Here is a 22,635-nt window from a genome sequence, read left to right as displayed (position 1 = left end):
CACCCAAGGTGCGGAAAATCAATTACAGCATGGGTCTTGGCACTGCAGCGGAGGGGATTTTGGCACCAGGAACCAGCCTTCAGTTGAGGGATAGGTGCAGGCTCTCCAGGAAGGAAAGGCACTGGCAAATTCTAGCCCTGGAGTGGGCTGAGAGCTAAATCTCTGCAGCATGAGCTCAGTCATCGGCAGCGCTCAAGCTCCAGCTTGCCCCAGCTGAAGGCCAGCTAACTCCATCGCTCACCACAGGCAGGAGGTTTTTGAAAGCATGTGCAGCTCTGATTTAGAGCAGCTCACGCACTGCGCTTTGAATTCACGGCACGCTGAAGATCAGCCCGGAGCAGCTCTTCTTTCTTTCAAGTTTATCTCCAGCTGAAGAATTTGCCTGTTTTCTCCGCAGGCTGTCTCCAGGCGAGGCGCAGGTCTGGGCTCTGCCGGCTGGGAGCACAGGGCGGTGGAAAGCAGCAGGTCCCTGCTACCTGTAACCGCTGCGAAAGGGGGGCTGCTCCCCAGGCAGTCAAGGATCTGAATTAACAACCTCAGCGCTCCCCAGCAGCCTCAGGGAATGCAAGGAAGGAGTTTAAAAAAAGGCACCTTGCTATCTGTTGGCACAGGTGAGAAGAAACCTTGGTCCAGTTATGTAAAAAACATGATGTGTGTCCCCAATATCTCCTTGCAAGGAGGTGGAGGTTTGAGTGACCAGGACTCCAAAATGCCTGGCACCCGTTGTGTTTGACCTCTGGGCTGTGGAGGAGCATCTCACACACGCTGCCCCATCTCAGTCCCATATCTCAGTGTTTCTTCCGTGAGTCACTCCATGAGTCATCTAGGGATTTGTTATCCCCTCCTCCACAACTGCTACTGCACATCGGCCACCCTGTGATAGCTTGTTTCTCTCTGCCCTGCTCAGGTTTTCCGTCATTTAGGTAAAATTTTCCTGTGCTCCTTTAAACAGGAGCAGAAGGAGCTTCTGCCTACAGAAGAGTAACGTCCTTAAGCGACTTTGATGTCATGTATATGTAAGTAATATATGAGATACACAGTACATAAATATACATGTACATGCCCTCTATAATTAAAGGAACATGTCCATACGTAAAACATTTTTATCTTGTGCCAAATGATGAATTCTACCCTGAGGTGATGAGTCAGGTAAAACATTAACATAAATTTGATGGAGTATCTTCAATTCTGAACAAAATTGCGTTTCTATCAGAAGTTTGGGAGAACAGCTTGAAGTTTTCACTTAATCAAAACATCACCCAGTACCCAGGCTGAAGAGAACCCCATGGACCGGGCACATCCTACATTGATACGTGTGCCTGGTGCTGTATGTGCAGTGAACAGCAGCTCCTTGCTGTGATATTACTGATACTGAGCATCGCTACCATCAAACGTCCCGGTGGTTTTGGTCATATTCCAAACTGACAAATGCCAGCATCATCAAACCTATTGGCTGTCGTTCACCCCAATAGGCTCAGGAGAGCCACAGGACTGAATAAAGATCAAACTCTCTCTCTTTTTCTCTCTGATGTGCTCTCCACTGATAAGAATCAGGCCACCAAGGCAAAGGGAGCAGCTTGTTTCACTGCTGCCCCTTACACCAGTTGTCCTGTGAGCAAGCAGCAAGTTATTTCTATTTCTCATCAATGTTTTGTTTGTCAGGTTCATAATATTCCCCTTTCTCCCACCTTCCCTTCCAAACTAACAACAATATCCCATTTCTTCTTATTTTCTTGTAGATATGTCTACCTCTCATGAAAGCAGGTCGTGCAGGTCACCCTGAATTCCATGCCACCCGTTGATTTTGCTGGCTGCAGGATCAGGATCCCAGAAGTTAACGTGTTTTAGCTAACAGACGTGGTGAATGGCTGTCCTCCCTGCCTTCCCCCCAGCTGTCAGCAAACAGCTATAATTGCAGAAACCACCACTAACAGGTAAACTGATACCTTGCTACTGGGGAGCTGACAAGACTTTTAATATAGAACTGAAACTAGAGAACAGTTATAAAACACTCCTGTTGCTCTTATAGCTACTAATTCTTTCCCCTTGGTGTTTTGCCTCCCAGAAACCCAATACAGAGCCAACACTTACTTAGTGAGACATCTATTTGACTCCCTTAGGCATTTCCTCCGAAACCAAGTGTGGCAACGGGAAGCATCCATTTCCATCAGTGTACGCTGAATGAAACAACGCTGCTTCCCTTCTTCTTCTGATATAGCCTGGTTTGTTTCTGCAGTGCCTCACAGTGCCTGCACATGCTTGTATTTGGGAGAAAGCACCAAGTACTTGATCTGGTACAGAGCTGCTTTGCTGCTTCTCCACAAACATGGCTGTGAGAGGATGGGGTTGGATGAGGAATTACAGTGGGCATTGCCTACTGGTCAGAGATCAAAGAATCATAGATTGGCTTGGGTTGGAAGGGACCTTAAACATCACCTAATTCAACCCCACCACCACAGGCAGGGATGCCACCCACTGGATTAGATTAGATTAGCCCCATCCAGTCTAACCTTGAGCACCTCCAGGGATGGGGCATCCACAGCTTCTCTGGGCAGCCTGTGCCAGGGCCTCACCATCCTCACAGTGAAAAATATCCTCCAAACCCTAATATAAATCTCCCCTCTTTTAGTTTAAGACCACTCCCCCTTGTCCTATCATTATTTACCTGAGTAAAAAGTCCTTCTCCATCTTTTTCATAATACCCCTTTAAGTATTGAAAGGCCACAAGGAGGTCTCCCTGGAGCCTTCTCTTCTTCAGGCTGAACATCCCCAGCTTCCTCAGCCTTTCACAGGAGAGATCAGCTCTCTGATTATCTTTGTGTCCCTCCTCTGGACCACTCTAACAGCCCCACATCCTTCTTGTGCTGGGGCCCCAGACCTGGATGCAGGGCTCCAGGTGGGGCCTCACAAGGGCAGGATAGAAGGGGACACTCACCTCCCTCACCCTGATGGTCACACATCTTTTAATGCAGCCCAGGACGCAGTTGGCCTTCTGGACTGCAGGCACACACTGCTGGCTCATGTCAAGTCTTTCGACCACCAGAGCCCCCAGGTCCTTCTCTGCAGGGCTGCTCTGTGGAGCAATGCCCGTGACCGGCTGCAGTGGGCCTACCTCTTTTTTTTCTGACTTGCACTCTGTGTTCAAAAGGGCATCTAGCCACAAGAGAGACTTGCTGCAAGAATAACATTTATTTGTGTGAAGAAGGGCAGGCACAGACTGTCAGTGACAGGTCTGAGAGGGGTCTTGACTGACCTTTTCTTACTGAGTCCAAAACATTTGTCCCTCAGGGGTAGGAGACCCATACAATGAGGAGTTAATTATAAAACAACATTTTTTAGAGAGCTCTTAAGGTATCTTTAATTTTACCAAGCACACTTCTGAGTTGAGCAGAGAAAATAATCTGCAGCTGTCACTTCTACGCTTACTCCATGTTTAATTATCTTTATTACCGAGCTGACCCTGCAGCAAGGCACCAGCTCCAGGGTGGCAGCATCACGTTGCAGGACCGCGGGCTGTGCTAAGGAAATAGCTGCTGCAGAGGTTTCCTGCCAGGGTCACCCCCCGCATCCAAGTCACCCCCTCCTGGAATCCAAATTTCAGTGACACTCAGCAAAATATCATCCATGGGGCTGCAGATGCCAAAAACCATTCAAACTTTGCTCGTATCCAGCCACAACCAACTCAGGTTTCAAGCACAGCTTTCAGAGCTGTGAAAACTCATCGACAAAAATTTGCTTTGGACTGAAGTGATCCATATTATGTGTCAAAGCCTGTTAGCCCCTCTCCTCAAAAACTTCAGATGAAAAATTAAGCTCAGCTGTGAAGAAACCTAATACTGCTTCTGAGAAGTGCAGCAGTATCCGAAAGCTCAGCAAAAGACTGGGCACCTTTTTTTATATTACATGTATAAATGCAGAAAGAGGGAAATAACCTGAACAGTTTCTAGCTTTAAAGAAGTTTAACAGGAAAAAGGAACTGAGGTAGAAGGATGAAGCTAAGAGCACCACTGTCGGGGAGGCTGTGCTGTGCCTCAGCAGAGGAAAGGGGCAGAAGCAGCAATGGAACGAGGACCTGCCACTGTGCAGCAGGATTTTGGGAACAGTGGAAGGATGCATCACCTCCAAAACAATAAGAGAGCAGGACATGGTGCAACCCGTGTCCTGCCCCTGCCAGCCTTCAAGCTGTGTGTAATTTAAGCCAAGTCATGAGTTTTGGGCCCTCTGTTACTCAAACATGTCTTAGCTACATCAAGTTTAGACGCAGCATCCCATTTACCTTGGCACAACACAACCCCCTAAATTATCTCTGCCCTCAGCCTCCTCGCAGGGATTTTTCTTCCAAGTTGGTTAAAACACGAAGTAGCCAGGGAACTGCTCTGCAAACAACTAGCAGCTGGCACCAAGGACACCAAGCCCCACAGGGCTGCCCCCACTGCATCTTTCACCACTGCTATGGAAAGGTGGTGAGATCAGTGGTGGTTCTCCCCCTGCTCTCCCTTTCTCCCCTGAATTTCCCCTTGTGCAATGGGGACCGATTCATTCTCCTTGAAAGAGGAAGAATTCGTTCTCCTTGGGCTGAGGAAGAAAATGATGACAGGGCGTCCGTGTTAACGCCAGGAAAACACCATTCCCTGCACCGCCAGCACAGCTCACCTACCAGTCAGGCTGAAAATGAGGCAGGGGGTTATTTTTAACGCCCGTGTCAGTTCTCTTTGCCTTTTAAAGAGTGTCCCAGGCCCCTTATCTGCTTGACAGCGTGCCAGCAAGCTGCTCCAGTGGCCGTGCTGCAGCCATCACCTCCTTGCCCCCCGGGGAGCCCGAGAGCTGGAGCATCTCTCCACCAACTCTGCAAGTGCTGTTTGCTCTTCATTAAGGAAAATGCAGGGAATGGGAACGCATTTTGCACTCTGTAAGAAAGGCCTCGTGGTGTCCACAGATGTAAGGATAGTGACACACCAAGCTTCACTTCTCTGTGCTCCAGACAGTAGAGAGCTAAAAGTATATTGGTTTTAAGCAAAATATATATATTTTTTTATTTCCTCAGTAAAATATCCTTCAGCTAGGAGACCCTTTGGACCAGGAGTCCAAAGAAAACTGTAATCCTCGCATTCAATCTGCCATACAAACTGTGATGAAAGGATGCAGCAGTGGGAAATCAAGAACTTGCTGATCATATTAATCCTTCATCTTCCATTCAGCTTCCCACATTAGTATCCTGTTTCCTTTTTAACAGCCAACAACACTCCTCTATTTCCTTATGTAATCCCTCATTGTGCTATCACAGCAGATTTAAAAGCAGCGCTCCTTGGGAACTAAAAGAATTCTCTTATTTTTGCTACAGATGACAAGCTCTGACATCTCTCTGCACACAGTGACACTGCACACCCTAAAAGCCTGCACTTTGCTCTCCCTGAAGCAGCTGCTTTGCACAAATCCCCATCCAGTCAAACCAAACCTATGTATGACAGCAAATGTGTGACCGGGTCCTCTGGGGACTGTACCTCTGAGTGCCCTGATGGCATGGAGCAATGCTTGCTGCTTTTCTCTTGTACATCCTCTCATAGAGCAGACAAAAACGATGTAGTAAAATAGCTCCTGATTACTGAAAAGTGTCAAACATTTCACAACCAAATTTTTCAAACCACAGAAGCTGGCACTAACTAAATGGGTTATTTTATGCAAGAAAAGAGAGTTATATGGAACAATTTTGTTTTGCCTCAGAAAATTCTGTGTCAGTGGCTTGTAGTTACTGTGCTGAAGGCTCCTGCACTGTACAATTCTTCAGAAACATCCAAATCAGTGCATCAGTCATTTTAGATACATTGACACTTGAAAGGGTTTGAAGAACTGAAAACTAGAAGAGTTACAGGTACCTGGAGGTATGCCTGGTGGTATTTCTGGGGAGGACACACTAGGTCAGATTTTGCCTTCTTGAGACAATGCTCAAAAGCCCTCAAAAGGATTTTTTGATCCAGGCAAGGTGAGTGAGACCAGCACCATTTTTGCAGAGCTGGTTAAATAAATAAAACTTGGGTCAACTGTATACATCAGTAGAGCTCAATGACCCGTGCCTCTATTACTTTACAAATCACAGGGGCATCACCGACGTGATTTCTCTTACCTTGTTGTAGTACTGCACCTGGACCGAGTGCCACTGCCCATCACTGACCCCTCCAGGAACGAACGGTGCCACTGTCGTGGTCGTCTCCCCTGCAAGGGCAGGCAGAAGAAAAAAATCAGTCAGTGCAACTGCAAGCTCCACTTCACCCTAGACTGCAACATGGAGTGACCCACATCAGGCACAGGATGTGGTGCTCTTAACTCATCATGGAGGAATTCGGGTTTTTGTCCTGTGAGGCAGTAAAATCCTCAGTTTCATGGAAATAGTTTGGTGCACAAACACAGAAATAGCTTCTGACCTGTTCTGGTGAATTGTGTTACTTTCTGTTAGGCTTTTGCAGAGTGCTGAAGCATCGGGTAGATACAGCCACTGCTGCAACGTGTCTGTCAAAAGCAGCACGTTGGAGTTTTTTAATATGAAGAGTATCACGCCGGGATATTTGTCAGGGAGGGAAGCCTGCTTCTAGGCAGCGGGGAGGAATTGAAATGCGACTGTGTTCCCTATTAGACAGGTACGTGTGTTAAACATGTGGACAGTAACCTTAGGTCTTGGCAAAATTTTACTAGTAATTTATGAAATTATTGGCGGCCTTTCAGTATTTAAATTAGAAAGCGAGTTCTTCACATTGCAATTGTAAAGCAGAAGCCTTTAAATCAGGCCTGAATCAGCACAACCAGCTCAGTAACCAGGCATATCTGTGCCGAGGTAGCAACAAAATAAACATTCATGTTGAAAGGACATAAAAGGCCTGGCATGGAGAGCAGATTGCTAGGCTTTGTCTTTTTTTTTTTTCCTTTCTTTTTCTTTTTTTAAAAAACAGTTGGAAAATTCAACATCATAAACCACAGGAAAATAACTCTCTTCCATAAGCCAACATTATTGCTGTGCTTAAAACATACTCTTTATTTACAACTAATGCTTTATCCTGTGTGAAGCACTATTCCTATGTCCTCTGGTTTCCTTTAGCTCTTGTCTTATATAATTCTGTTACTTAAAAACCACAGATTTCAGTTTAACACATTGCTGAGATATTTTTTTTTTATCATTTACTGATAAAAAAAATATGCAGTAAAAAATATTTTTGTTATTCAGTTAGAAAGCTTCCCCAAAAGAAAGCTCCCGGGTCTCCAGTCCTTTTGCTTTGCTTTCCGTGAAAAAGTTGTTGCAACAAGTAGAGCAGTCAGATCGGATGTCCAAAAATTGCATTGTTCGTTAAATGCCACTTAAAACTATAAAACATAAACCATTCCCCTTCCAAAGAAAATACCATTTGTAACGTGCAGGACCAGACCTGCTCTCAGGTGCAGTAGTGCAAATCTAAATTTAGTTTCCTGTATTTTAAAGGAGTTCCTCCACATTTAAATGCATATAAGTGCAAGTAGATTCTTTTTTTCCTCATTCATCCTCAGGGTGCCTGCCTAGAGATTTGGTTCAAGTTTAGACAGGCGGAGCACAGAAAGCAAATCTCTCCACCGGCAGCATGCTACTTCATTACACTAATCCATTCAAAAGCCTACGTTAAAATCTAATTTGTGCATCTTCTGGTTAATAAAGGAGAAACGAAAGCAGAGTATCTTTAACTCAAAGGGCCCAAATATGCACTTAAGCATCACTGGTAAATCAGTGGGGTCACATGGGATTTCCTGTGGGGTTTGATGGCCATGGGCTCTGGTTCTTGGGCTCTACCACCATGCTTCCTCAACTATACAACAAGAACACATAGGGACAACAGCCCTTCCCAGGTATTTGTTTCTGTCCCAGTGGAAAACATCCCCTAAACCTGTGCCAACTAGAGGTTGCTTGCCCTAATGAGATTTAGCAAAGCCACCAAAGTCTCCACACTGAACTCCCAACTGGGCTAATGCAGGCATGTGAGAGGTTTACCAAGAGCATCAGCAATCCTGCTGTAGTCTGGAGGATCATTTCTGGTGGCTTCAATGTGCTTCAGCTGCATGCTTCAGAAGCTGACCGCTTCTTGTGCTACCCCTACTGTGGAAACTAGTGTTGCTGGTCATGATTTCTTGGTGGAACTAGTTTATTGGTTCTGTTTGTTTGTTTTTAAACCCAGAAAACATCCCTCTGTTAAGGCTGGATCAGGAAGAGCTCGTTGTAATTGTGCATTCATCAGGAGAAAGGTTGTCACTGCCAGGACTGATTTTCTGGAGCAAATCTCTCCCCTGGGAGAAGGCCACAGTGACAGTGACATGGTCCGTCATTTATTGGCCTTCCACTCTCCCTGCTCCTGGAAGCACTAAAAGATGCCAAGTTTGTCTTTAAGCAGAAAGAAAGAAAATGCCAAAGCCTCCAGTCTGTGTCTTCTAGCCCACCCTGGCAATGAGAGGGCAGCTTTGTTCTCATAAATACATTGTGGCTTGCATGAAGGAGAGGTGCTGTCAGAGGGCATCATCAGACTCCAGCGATGCATTGCTTGTCATGAGGCAATAAAGAACAGCAGGCATTTTTCATTTGTCTGTTAGCTTTTCCTTTGGCTCAAGTGTATTTTTTAGACAAGTTATGCACCTAGTTTTACTGATAGTGTAGTGTAAAAGCGCATAAACACACAAGATTTATCACAGCATCATAAAATGAAAATTCATTTACACAAACATTGGCTGTCAGACTAGTGCCAATCTTTTATAGTCCTCATAAACTTCGGGTTTTATAACTGATACGTTGACAAGCTCCTGCCTATGACAGCGAGTGTTACCACCACAAACTGCTACAATCTGGATTATTTTGCAACACCCTCCATCAGTTATAAACCGTACAACGTCAGCCAGTTACTCAATTAATGAGGCAGCAAAGAGCTGTATAAAGACATGGAAGCACATTTCCAACCAGACTGAGACGATCTCAGGACCCAAAGTAGAAGTGGGTGACACTGGGGTGACAGCTCACCTGCAGAGAACGTGAGCTGTATCTGCTCCTCGATGATCTCCAGCGCAATGAAGTCGTGCTTCTCGTTGAAACGCCCGTTGTAGAGGAGGAGGGCGTTCCTTTCCCTGGTGGCAAACCTGGAACGCAGAGACCAGTAATCAGGTAATGCTCCCAGAAATGCAAGACTTTGACTCCTTCTTTAGACAGAAAACTATACAATTACAAAAATTATAAATAAAAATTATACAATTTTAAAATCTATAAAATACAAAGAGAGAGGTCAAATACTTTATTTCACAATCAACAGAGGCAGCATCATGGAAATTAGGGGAATCTCTGCAGAGATCTGTTGTGGATGCTGGCCCTAACGAGAGGTAAAATGATGCAGAGACACAACTCAGGGTGAGTATCTGACTCTGCCCAAACAGTAGCAGTTATTGCGCTTTGCAGGGTTGGAAAGCCAGAAAGTATTTTGACATCAAAGGCGGGGTACTTGCTGCCTGCTTACTGTCTACTTGCTGCATGCTACAAGGAGAGTCATAAACTGATCAAAAAGAACTGCTGGGGAGGCAAGGGGAAAAGAAAGATAAGAGGCATTTTAATAATGCCGTGCAGATAATCAACGTTCCTCAATCGACAGATAAGTCACTTGGAGGGAGGAAAATAAACACTTTAATGAGCCCAGCTCCAATGGGTGTGTTTTTGTTCCTATTTTTCTTGTGTTTCCAATATGGGATGTATCACACCTTTCCTGCAAAAACAGAGGCAAATCCACTTTCAGAAAAGCCTACTTTTTGGTCAGCACAGAACATTTTTTGACAATTTCTGTGCGTTCTGTGCATTTTATAATTTTGAATTGAAATCTGTTGTCTTTGGGGATTTACAGACAGCTCTCATCTATTTACAAGAGCAAAAAAAAATGTGACACTTCACATAAACACTTTCACGAAGATTAATATATAAAGGGGGAAAGACAAGGAAACCATGAGAGTTTCTTGTGTTTCCAAATGGCAGCGTAGTTTGATTTTGTATTTTGAACTTCAGGAAATATGCCTGATTTAAATTAACCCACTTTTCCCACAAATGAATCAACTGCTGAGCACAGCCAGTGAAAACTGCTTTCCGCAGACAGAAGAAATTACTCTTGTGCGTGTCAAGAAATATCTGCTAGCAAGGCTGTCATGCAGTGCAACAAAAACCGCATTCAGAGATTATGAAAAAACATCGAGATCTGGTATTTGAAGTGAATTTTTTCAAGACCAAAGAACATTTTTAAACAAAAATTGATTGTCAGACATATGTATGCAGTGGATCACACAGAGTAGAGATCTGTCAGAACTACGGGCCTGAATTTGAGCTACATGGAAATGGGAATTTTTGGTCTATAAAAATGTATTGCTTGCGAAGGAGGAGAATTAATTGGTCTGGTTCAAAACATGTAAGTCAAATTCTTGAAATTTCCAATAAAGTAAAAATTGAAAAGAATACGCATTATATTCAATCAAAATATTATATTACCATTTTGGCTACTTTTAACCATTTAAAATACATACATTTATTTCTAAATATATTTAACAATATAAAATAATACTTAAAGAAGTAAAACTTAAACTAAATGAATTAAGACAATACAGCTGAAATATTTCAATAGTATCAAAATACTGATTTAGATTTTACTTTTCACAGTCAAGTCTTTCATCCAAAGCAGTAAATCCCTGTAAACATTTCATAAGACTGCATTTTTCAGTGGATATCTGCTTCATCAAAGCTGTTTTGATCAGATCTAACTGGAATATATCTATATGCAAAAGAAATGGGAAATGTATGAGTAATGCTTCCTTAGTGGGCAGAAAGAGTTATTTTAACCAGCAATAACAGGATCTTTACTTCTGTTTGAAAATATTTTGTTGGATATGCTTACAACTCTCTACCATCATTTTAATTTTAAAAAGGCAAAGTATCTTTCTACTTCTATACCTGTTAACTCCGTGTGTATTCAGTTCCACTCTTTGCCACTAGCCCAAGGCACCTTTTGCATCGTGCTATTAACTCAGTGCTGCTGCTTTTGAACTTGCCGAGGTGTCACCAGCAGGGGAATAAAAATATTTTTTAGTAGAAGGGATCTTTTTAAACTCAGGACATAGGAAATGAAAGACAAACTTTCTGGAAGGGTTTTGAATAAACGTTAAGAAAACATTTCCACTGACTGTGTCTCGGAGTGAAGAAGGAGTAGCAACTGCTGGGAGGAGGCAGGGAAGAGGTACAGTGCTGGGAGCAGAAAGACATGCCTGGTCAGTACCCGACATAACCGCATGACACAGCAAACAGGAAAAGTGTTTGGGAAAAATGTACATGCGTGTTTTTGCTCTTCTACCCCTTTCATTAGGAATATTGTGGCATTTATCCTGCTAGCAGCACCACATGCTATATAAAATCCACGTGCCCCAAACCATTTTTGCACTGGAGGTGTTCGCTGCTCTGCTAAGCTCGTAACAATTATATGGACTTCAAAGAAAGAGCAACATATATTAGTTATGGTACTGGAGTACACACACATGCTGCTTTTTGTCAGGAGCAGGTTGTGAGTCCCTGGGGGCTGAAGGAAGCCGGACACCCTGTCATAGTAAGAATACTCCCGAATCACAAAATATGAAGTGGCAAATTCTTTGCCTAATCAAACCACTGATTCTTGCTTATCCTCAAATAATGTTTTCCACCTGCACTGAAGGATAATAAAAGCCAGAGAAATAACAAGTGTGAAAAAAAGTGAACTAACTGCAGGTATGAAAAGCTAAACGTGTCCCCATCCTGGACAGCGTGGGATGAAGCCCTGGATGACCAAGGCTTTTTATAACCACGCTGCCTGGACTGTGTAGTGTTTAGCTCGGGACTAAATATGCCATCTTGGTTTAAAGACGGTGAAGAAATCCCAGTGCAAGCACTGCCATGTGAAGGCAGCTCGCCGTTTCTCAATAACCCCCACGCAGAGAATTTGAGTCACTTTAACTTGAAGCACCCTACACATCAAAGACCTCTTCCCGAAAGCCTGAAAAATGACACCATGTGGCTGCGGGGACAATCCAAGGGTAGTGCAGGTAATTTATGCTGGCAGCCAGCCTAGACCGCTCCTTTGTTTGCACTTACTGTGGGTCTGACAAGTCCAACGGAGCCTTTTGCTTCTCAGCTTTTCCCGGTGCTTAGATCTAAACCAAACTTCTCAGGCACAATTTGTCCCTGCCTTGGCTTGCATGCAAACCGTGTCTGCACATCCTGATTTAACCAAAATTTCAAGAGTCCATAACACTTCTGGCCAGAAGTTGCCCATCCCCTGCCAGGTGTAAAACACCAAGCAGCTGCTGGCTGCAGGACGGGACAGGTGCCTGATTTTGCCTGTCCTGAGCACTTTCTCTAGACGGACACACAAACATGTCTGTTGTTCTACCGACCAACAAACCCCTGACCTTGCCCTCCGGGGTGAGGGCTAACACGTTTTGTGCTATTTGCTCAAAGTCAGCCCTGAGGGACAACCAAAGGTCAATCCTGACCAGATAAGCCATGGGAAAGCTGCAAGCCTGCACCCTCTCCAGAGGAAACACCAGCGTCCATCCGGAGCTCTGACTCCATGAAGGATAAGCCCTATGCATGGCCTGAGCAAAGAAGTCTTCTCCAGAACATTTTTTTTTAAACCTTGGGAAGTCTGAAGGGGGAGAGGAGAGCCCTGTTGCACACAGTGTGGCTGCCACTGTTGATCCCCTCACCCCAGAGAGCCTCAATTGTCCCTATGGGAGAAGTGACAGGCATTCCCAGAAAAATCTGTCCAAAGAGGATCTGTCAGGGTAGACAGAACAGGTATGAGGCTGCTCACACCTGGGAGCCAAAATGGGACCAGAAGCAGCAGGAGCTGGTCATGAAGGCCAGATGGAGCAAGGTGAGGAGCTGGGACAGTCGGGGTTGTCCCAGGTGTGAGGCTGGGAACCAAAAGAGAGCAAGGACCTGAGGAGCACCAGCCTGCGCTCAGCCATCGTCCCCTCACAGGCTGGTAAACGGGGGAGGGGAAGAATGCTCCCAAATACGCAGCATGGATTCTCTGGGTCTGCAGCTGACCTGAGGGTCACGAGACCCAAAATGCCTCTTAGGAAAATGCCTGACATGCTCTAGAGGAGGCAAACCCAGCACCCGCCCTCATACCTCTCAGGCCAATGCTGCTGAGACGTGGCCAGAGGTTGTGGCCCGGCACCACCCCATGGCCTGGGAAAGCTCCGGGGTCCCCTCTCCCCACATTGCACAACCCACTGAGAGCACTGGAGCAGAGGAAGGTCAGGAGGACACAGGCAGCCCAGCTCCCTCCCTGAGAACCAGCACAGTCCCAAAACCAAGCAGGCAGGGACCGGACCCTCAGTAGGACACACTGCTCTGGTGATGTCTCCTGAGCTGTGCTATCAGCTGCTGTCCAGAAACCGTCACTGCTGCTGCTCCCCCCCAAACCTGTGAGGGTTGAGAGGAGCCCTCTCAGCTGTGTGCAGCACCTGGCAGCTCTTCACCGAGAAAGGACTATGCATACCCAAAATCTCCAAAGAAGAGGAGGTGAATAAACTGATTATTTTCAGTAAGGAAGTTTTTAGTAAAGGTCTGTAGTAAAAAAGGCTGTTAGCATCTCAGCAGCATCCTCAGCAGGGCAGAATGATTTCAAGTAAGACAATTTTGCCCCACTTGCAGGAGCCAATGCCAGAAATCCCTCATGGTGATCTCTACACACAGATACTTTGTTGAATGTAATGAAATTTAATGAATATGCCCCAAGCTGGAGCAGAGAAGCCACCAGACCCAGACATGTGCCATGACCCTTTCACATGGGGACTTACAAACAGGGAGACCAGAGACTTACATGAGGGAGACGGTGAAGTGGAAGCGCTGCCTCAGCCCCTTGAAGGTGATGAAGGACTGCGGGGGGAAGCTCCTGGTGGTCATCTCGCAGTAGGGCCGCTCGTATTCGCCCGGGGGGCACTCGCACTTGAACCCCCCAATCAGCAGGTTGACGCAGGTTCCTCCGTTCTTACACACCCCTGGGGCGCAGCGGCCGGAGCGGGAATTCACCTCGCAGTACTCGCCTGGAAGGGCAGAAGGAGACATCAGGGAAGGCAATATCCCAGCCAAGCAGCAAGATGCGGGAGACATCGGGACCCCAGTGCTTCTGGGATCCCCAACACTAGAACTTCAGCTGCTTTCCAACATCTGTACCCAGCCCCATCTGCAACCGAGGCACAAATCCGCAGTTGCAAGGGACAAAGGATGCTGCATTGTCTTTCAAGTGAATTCTCGGGGTGGTTGAGAGTATAATCCTCTTCCAAATATTTGGCAGTGTTGGGCCTGGTTTTCAGATTCCTTGGCCGCTTTCACAGCTGGTGATAAATATAAAGCTGGTGATAGATAGATCTGTATGGGAGAAGGTAGCACTACCATTTAAAAACTTGCACACTCCCTCTCAGCCGAAATATGCGTAAATTGTTCCAGCATTTCACTGCGGGTAGGAAATTGTGTAAACAGATAAGTGTTTGCACTTCAGCTCGGCTGGAATTCGGCTTTGCTGCCCATGTCAGCGGCAGGGCGCGGCAGAGCCTGTGACAACGCTTGCAAAGCATTTATAGAAAGAATGAGCAGGGTGCCGATGACATATGTATTGCTTCCATATTTCCAGCACATCCTGCAGGTGACAGTGATTTTCTGAACGGTTCAGAGATGGGCACAGTAAGCTATACAGAATTTAAGGATTACATGTACCACTTGCTGAAGCTGTTTCTCCCCCAAATGTTTCATCTTGTTTCTATTCAGAAGTCTGTATTAAGATGAACACATCTTAATGAACATATCTTAATATTCAAAAATCAGGTATCTTACTTCGTATGTACACTATAATCTTTCTTGAATTTTCCTAAATCTGAATGTGGATTGTAGTTTAAAAAAAAAATCAATTTGCAATCCATGGTTCGTAATGTACAGAGGACATTTAAAAAAATCTGCTGTGGTTGGGACAAAAGCAGTTGCTCAATTAATCATTGCACAGAAATGTGGCCCTCTGTGTGAGTTAATTAGTTAACATTTATGCTTTGGCATGTGTCTTCCTAAGGAAATTGTGTGATGCTCTATTGCGTGTTCAGGTCCTGCCTGTAAAGCTGTTCACAGAAATTGGAGATGGCTTGTAGAGACGAATTTTACTCGGTAAGTACGGTCTGACAACTAAACGCTACAGAGCACCAGTACCCAAGCCAGCCAGCTGAAGGAACACATTCCCATCAGTTTGATGTTTGCATGATGACTCGCTACAAGATTATACAATTACATTAATTCAAACACAGTTAAAATCGTGCAAACACATTCCTGGAGGAAAGCAAAAACAGCAGGAACTGTGGGCAGCGACTCACAAACGAAGGCAAATTAAAACAGCAAGTTGTGCTGCAGCAGCTGCTCCCCCAGGTTCCCACGCCAGCCCCAGCCGCGGTGGAGCCGGGTGGGAGCTGCTCCGGGAGCATCGCCCTGATCTAGACCTGGGGCTGCACCTTTTTTTGGTGCCAGGCTGTCAGCTGCAGCAGTTTGCAGCCGTTTTGCGTGGTTTGGTAGCACCCTGGGGACAAGGCGAGGGAACAGCACTGCTGCATTTCTCCTCGCACATCAGCATCACGCGCCTTTCATGCCGGTACAACGTGCGCTGGTGAAATGCTTGAGCAAGCTCAACGGCACTGTGATCATTTATTGAGGGAAATGTATGCCATCCAAGTAGGTTCAGGTCCGGTGGCCTGCAGAGGACTGACCTCTGCTCCCTGTCCCTGCTCCCATGACCAACACAGTCACCAGACACCGCCTAAGACGAGCGTGGTTGCAGGCATCTCCTTGCAGACAGGATACGGGGCTTTCCACTATGATTTAGAAGGACATCATACAAGGCACAAGGGACCAAAGCAAATATTGCTATAATAATAATTCTCACAGTTAACAAATTAAAAAATAAATCTTTCCCACCATCCTAGAGGGTGTGCAAGCCCAAACTTCTGAAGCACTAAACCATGTAGCCAAGGGTTCAACTTCAAGCCTGTGCTTAGAGCTTTTCTGATTCACGACTGATGTTCTCATATTCTCCTTTTAACATTAAGATGAAATGCTGTGAAAAACACTTGATAAATATCTCCCCGTTTCCATTTATTAACTGTGAGTATCAGGTTAGGCAAGATTATGTGAAGACACCTTCCTTAAAAGTTTAATGAGGAACTCAGCAAGATTAAAATGCTCTAAAATGCGTTTCTTCTGAAAGAATCTGTTTATATCATCCGAGACAGAAAATGCCCTCAGTGTATTGAATATGCCAAAAATGCTCACACAGGCATCACATGCACGATGAGGACATTACAGAAAGTGCTTTTTGATGATGCGTGGCATTAGCAGAGTCAATCTCCCCTTAAACCATGAATTGCACAAATCTTTGATACCAAAACTCTCCAAAAACTGGAAAAACGGAATTTCTGCATAAAGGCAAAATACAGGTTTATCCCTTTAAAAAAAGTACTAGGATATTTTATGAACTAAGTCTCCAGCTCGGAGTGGAATCTAATCTTCCAGGCTTTCTGAAAACAGAATGATATATTTGGCAACAGCAAATAATGGGCAGACCTGAACACACAGGGAGAAAAAAAACAAGACCCAAGCAAAAAGGAGAAATTCCTCTCACTGCAGCATGCTCTGGAAATGCCATGGCAATACAGAGGGGCAATATAAAAGCCTAAGCTGGAAGTCACTGCAGGTCCTGTATTAACTCTATGATGTAACAAGAACCAATAGGCCGTTTGTCTGGGTACCTACACAGACACAAAACTATTTAAGAGAAAAGAAAGCTCATAGAAAAGATCTATTTAATTATGTTTATTATTGCTTTTCATTATGATGCTTAAAGAAGCAGTTTAAAAAAAAATAGTTCAACTTTAAATATGATCCTTTGCCCTATATTCATTCAGCTGCAGCATCATTGATGTCCCAGTTCCTAAAATTATTCTGAATTCTCATTAGTCTGTCATGCAAATGAGAACTGAATTTGAGGCGCATTCTTTGATGCTGAATTTTCATATTTTGTGTATATTTACTGAAATATACTGAAACAGCATTTTTGCAATCTCTACAGTAGCTCCAAGGCTCCCCATGCTTTAAGGTGCCAAGTCTATCAAGAAACTTGACAAATCCTTTTTACTATTTTTCCAGAAGTACAGAACAGTGCCTGGGCTTATTTAGAAACACGGCCGTGGTGGCTTTATTACGTAGCCACCTGAGCAAGCACTTATTTGAAGCACTGCTTTGATCAGAAGCACCCGATCCATTTTGGCAACATAACACCCCCTTCGTGGAGCTCTGCAGCTTGTCACTCCCAGGGGTGGCCACCTCGCCCCAGCCACATCTCCATCCCACAGCACTGTCCTACGGGAGTGCTGAGGCCTGCAAAACACACAAAAATTGAAGTGAATCCTGCGTGTACTCAAAGGAAGAGCTGGTTGCTGGCTGACGTGCAGAAGCCGAAGTTGGAAGCCCCTAAGGGAAGAGCTCATGAAGGAGCCGGAACGGAAGGGATCTCCATCAGGCACAGCACCCGCATTCAGGATGAAGAATGAGGAGCCTGTGCGCCCGCTCCAGCTGAAGGTCAGAGGGCTGAGCCTGCAGAGGAATTTCGGCATGGTTGGAGGCGATGTCTCGCAGTCCGGTGGGAAAAAATAGTACAGAGAGGAAGGCGAGCTGCTGCAGGGGGCTGCAGGGGCTCAGGTGAGAAGAGCACAGCCCAGAAGGCCACCACAGGCAGCCTGGGGATGGTTTGTGAAGCTGGAGATGTCGGCGTGGCTCACCCTGCCACCCAGGCTGCCCTCTGCTCCTCACCATGTTTCCTTTGTTAATATAATTCCATTTTTTTTTCACATTGGCCGACTTTTTAGAAATCGCCTAAAAAACTACTTATACATCACAACTCGGTGAAATCCACACAGGAAGCATCAAGCTTAGTCCCTCCAGCTGCTAAATCCAGAGCATGTACTGCCAGATAACATGGGCTATGTCTGCCTGTTATCTGCTGGGCAGATTCCTGGGCTGTGAAAAGCTGCTGGACCAAGCCCGCACGTGGTTTACTGTTACAGGATAGTGGCTGATCTTATATTCTCTCCATTAATATTGATGACTCTTAAAGATACACATCCTGTGGCTTCTACATGGCCCTTTATGTCGTGCTTCCCAGTTTTAAAGCCCTTGAGATTACAATAGCTGCGCTTTTGACACTGATTCCTCCTCTAAATCGTACTGCCTTTCATATGCCTCTTCTTCAGTTTTAGGATTAACTTTACAAAGATGTTAATCATAACATTTCTCACAGGAATTATATGTAAGTGAGGGCACCATGGTATCAGGCATAATACAACAAGAACAGGCAAAGAAAAGATTGGCTAGAAAATGGCTTCATTTGGTTCCTCTCTGACACATAGTCCAAATAAAGTAATGGAATAGTTTGATGAATGAGCAATAAATGATGATAAACAAGTGGAAAGAAATAAAAGTAAGCTACTTCAAGTATGAAATCATAATCTTATAATTGCAAATACATTGTGAGCTGAACATTATGCACACCAACAGCACACTTGCATGCACTGGAGTCGTCTTTCCAGAAACCCGCCTGTGGTTTTGTTGGTGAGTTGCTTGATGACCTTACAATGACAGACAGTGCATAACGTTGGGAAACTTGCCGGAAACAATGTGATGGCATTGGAATAAACACAGAGTTATTCTACTCTTTGCTTTACTGCAATATCCCTGTTTAAGGACTAATCCTCAAAACTTTGTACAATTCTCTGATGGTCTTCAGGTGGTACACTACGTTAAATATATATATTTACATGCAGACCTGCACTGATGTTCTTGTTTCTTTTTCTTTTGCAGGTTCCCCAGACACATATTAATTTTTCACTCGGTGTCTGTAATTGTTTGACTTGAATTGATTCTTCTCTCCTTTCCTCCCTCCTGCCATTTGCTCTAGATACATACTAATCTCTTTCTCCACACTTGTAGTTGCTTCATCCAAATGGAAAGCACTTTGAGAAGCTGACTTAAGCAGCCAGACTAAAATGACATACTTTAAAGTGGAAAGGAGAAACCACAAGAAATAGGGCAACTGAATTCTTCAAGAAATCCCTGTTGACCCATTGCCCTAATAAAGAAACAACCATAGTTAAAAAATTATTTGGTATCTTGCACATTAGGGGAAAATCAGTCTACTTCTTCCTCTAAGTAACTAAAACACTATCCTATTCCCCAAATATCTGTTTGATATCTGATTTTAAAATTTCCTTTGTAGTGGATGCACTGGGTGGCAGAGATGCAAGATGACTTGGAGGAGAGATAGATGTGGTGGAGTGGCTGAAGCCAGGTCCATGGCCTCCACTGTCACCTGTTAAAGCAAGACATGGCTTCCTCCCAGTATTCCTCCTTTTTGTCCCACACTGCAGGACTCCCATTTATAGACCTGTTGTCTATACAAAATAATGCAAAATCAGCATGGAAATCTGTACTGGGATGAGATAAACAGGGTGGGATTCAATGCCCCTACTCTGGGGACAGTTTCACCGCTGTTTAGGCTGAGCAGAGTTACCACAGTCCTCTTTCCCCAGTACAATGCACTTTCCTGCCCCTCCTTTGCACTCATGTAATCCTGAAGCAGGCTGATTTTCAGAGCTAATATGGCAAAACCCCACTGAGACTGACTTTTCTAATGTAGGGTTAATGATCTGCTGATTAGGCCCCTCCTAGGATCGATGGAATGAATAGCACAGCAGGCACAAAAGAAGGAGGCAGGAACATGCACCCAGTAATAAGAACGAAGGAATAGTCTTAGAAAGGTTTAACTGTTATGGAAATACTGCTTTAAGTTATTTTATACAGCTCACAACTGGGTGTAGTGGCTTACATTTGACTTGGGTGAACTGGATCAACACCTACAGCAGACACCCACCTCCCTTCACAGACTGTGCAAGCACGTACTGCAGGAAAATTGACTCCTGACACACCTCCAATGTAGGCACAAGTCAAGTAATGAAAATAAATAGGGGAAATATGCCCATAAGGAGAAATTAATGGCTTTGGTGACTCTGTGGGGCATGAGTCTATTCCCAGAATCAAACGGGAGAAATCAGCCTTACTGTCCAGCACAGTCCATTTGCAAATGAAACATTAAACAAACAAACAAACCCAGAAAAATGCTCTGTTGGTTTTATGGGAGAAGTCAGAGGGCAGTTACCCAAAGTTACCAAGCCATTCTGAATGAAGGAGAAGTTGGATCAAAGAGAAATTGGAAGCCACCTGTGCGCTGGTGACCATGATTCATTAGGGGATGACTACATTCACGAACCACTTTACACAAACAACATAGAAGCGCTACTTGAAGAGCAGAGGCAAATTTGGGCTCCCTTAAAACTCAGTGGCCAAAGCCCTGCTGCCACTTCAATGCCAGAAGCGCTCATTAGACTTAATACTGACATTGGTGTTTGTTGCTTTGGGAGGTTCCTCCATTAGCCAGCTACTAAATGTTCAAATTAGAAAACACGCTTTGGTGTTTCCTTTCACATGTTAATGTAGGTTTTTGGATTTAGAATCAACCTAGGAAAATTAAAATCAGTCCCAACCTTCTTACAGGGAGAAACAACAGCTTAATGTCCAGGGGTCTCCCTCCTCCCCCTTGCTTTCTGCTCCCTTTGCTGCTTTCTGAACTATAAAGGCAGATCACAAAAAACAGAGTAAAGCACAATAATACACATATAAACCTACACAACCATACACCACGTACAGATGTGTGCCTGTGCGTGCACACAAACACACTGTTTGGGACTAAATCCCACTGACTCATGACACCTGGCCTCTGTAATTAAGATGCTACCGGTTCCAGGCTTAACAAGATGTATTTGCAAGAGAGTAACCTGAATTTAAAGCACTAAAATAACAATAAAAATAACTAAAATAACAATAAAAACACTCCTATATACATGTATACATGTATTTATAGCTTGCCAAGTAGCTCTCTGAGGTGATAGACAGAAAACGATCCTATAATGCTACTCAGAAAATGGCTGTTTTATCTCTGGATGTGGTTTAATTTCTCTTGTGGGCACAAGCCCTAAGCTCTGAGCCGGTGGGAAGAGATGGCGCAGAGCTAGCAGGGCTTTCCCAAGGAGCCCTGTAGCACCACTCTCCTCCACCACCACCCTGCTCCCCTCTCTGGGCCTTTTTCCATGAAGCTCCCCCCCCAGCATTCCTGACAAGTCACAAATCAGATTCCTAAATATCACAGGACTGGGTTAAAGGTCGTGTGATCTTTGATCATGAGATGCTCAAAAATAATGAACACGGGATGTTTTTTTTATTTACTTTTATCTGTCCCTGAAACTACGGATGGCATCCGCTGGCCCCAAGGCATGTGAGGGCTCTTGGTGGTTGATTCCAGCCTGAAACACACATCAGAAAATGGCTACTCCAAGGGTTCTCACCATTCTCACTCCCATCCCAAAAGGAAGCTGCTACTCATCCCTTCCCAATTCTTCCTCCCACGGGGGTCCTTGAAGTTGGCCACTGCACCCTGGCTGCCCCACGGCCCTGAGATCTCCTGGGAGGAGGCCCGCAACAGGAAACTCCCATGGTCAAATGGGCAAGGGAAAGGCCAGAGCCCCATCCCACCTGCTGATCCTTCAGGAAGGACCCTTCCCCTACAGTGCTAAAGTAGCACCACACCGTATTTTACAAAAACAAGAGCAGGGGAAGCTCAGGTCCCTTTCTCTTGAACTTTTTCAGGCCATGCACTGCACATGGTGACATGGTGCCGAGCTTCTCGTCATTCCAAAACCAGGCCCATGTGCAAAGCACCAACCTCAGCAAAGATGTGCCTCTTTTCCTCACCTCTTCCCCTCCCTGATGATAAAACAAGGCAAAATAGGGGTGGATGGATGGATGGATGGATGGATGGATGGATGGATGGATGGATGATCTGGGATTTGAGGGCTTTTCATTTCAATGAGAAGAAATAATTGAAAAAAAGGAACAACGCTAAGGAGGATTAGTGATATTTGGGGCACATCTGTTGGAGAAATTAATTAGTATCTGTTGATTTCAGGAACAACGAGCATGTTCTCAAGATGCTATGTGCTCTATTTGTATGGTCACTGCACCTTGTACCTCCCACGTAACTTCCATCAGTGTTGACAGGAACAGAGCACAGGCAAAAGTCATAACTGAGTCTTGGGACTTCACAACTCAGGCATTAGCATCAGTACTCCCTGAAAAGCCCCTCTGGGTTGTGGAGAACTCTTCAGGCCACGTCTATCACCCAGGACTATGTACAACACAAAATTACAGAAGAGGAAAAGGAAGCACACAGAAATTTCCAGTTCTTGTTGAGTTCTGTGGCAGGTATATGTTATACAACTTATCGTAATGCAAATTGCACTGATTTGGGGTAAGATATGGTGATGAAGCACTGCCGTTCAAAGGCCTAGGCTTTATCTCTGGATATATTTAGTAAGGAAAAAATTTGACTGTAGATGTTCAAGATAAAACCCTAATTAGCTTATGTCATTGGGTCT

At 44.8% G+C, this 22,635-nt stretch overlaps 1 protein-coding gene across 6 annotated transcripts in view; it reads right to left on the bottom strand.

Moving 5' to 3' along the window:
- The window catches only part of CELSR1 (cadherin EGF LAG seven-pass G-type receptor 1), a 160,450-nt gene that overhangs the window by 59,309 nt on the left and 78,506 nt on the right, over window positions 1-22,635 (bottom strand). For all 6 annotated transcript variants that reach the window (XM_068669716.1, XM_068669710.1, XM_068669712.1 and 3 more), the window contains exons 3-5: window positions 13,884-14,106; window positions 9,020-9,135; window positions 6,122-6,210 (exon numbers count right to left, since the gene is read on the bottom strand). In XM_068669716.1, coding sequence (XP_068525817.1) covers window positions 6,122-6,210; window positions 9,020-9,135; window positions 13,884-14,106 — 428 coding nt within the window. The remainder of the gene's footprint in view (window positions 1-6,121; window positions 6,211-9,019; window positions 9,136-13,883; window positions 14,107-22,635) is intronic.

Source organism: Anas acuta, chromosome 1, assembly GCF_963932015.1.
Source record: "Anas acuta chromosome 1, bAnaAcu1.1, whole genome shotgun sequence".
Lineage (NCBI taxonomy): Eukaryota > Metazoa > Chordata > Aves > Anseriformes > Anatidae > Anas > Anas acuta.
The sequence above is the reverse complement of the archived record's forward strand: the minus strand, read 5'-3'. Positions and strand labels throughout refer to the sequence as shown.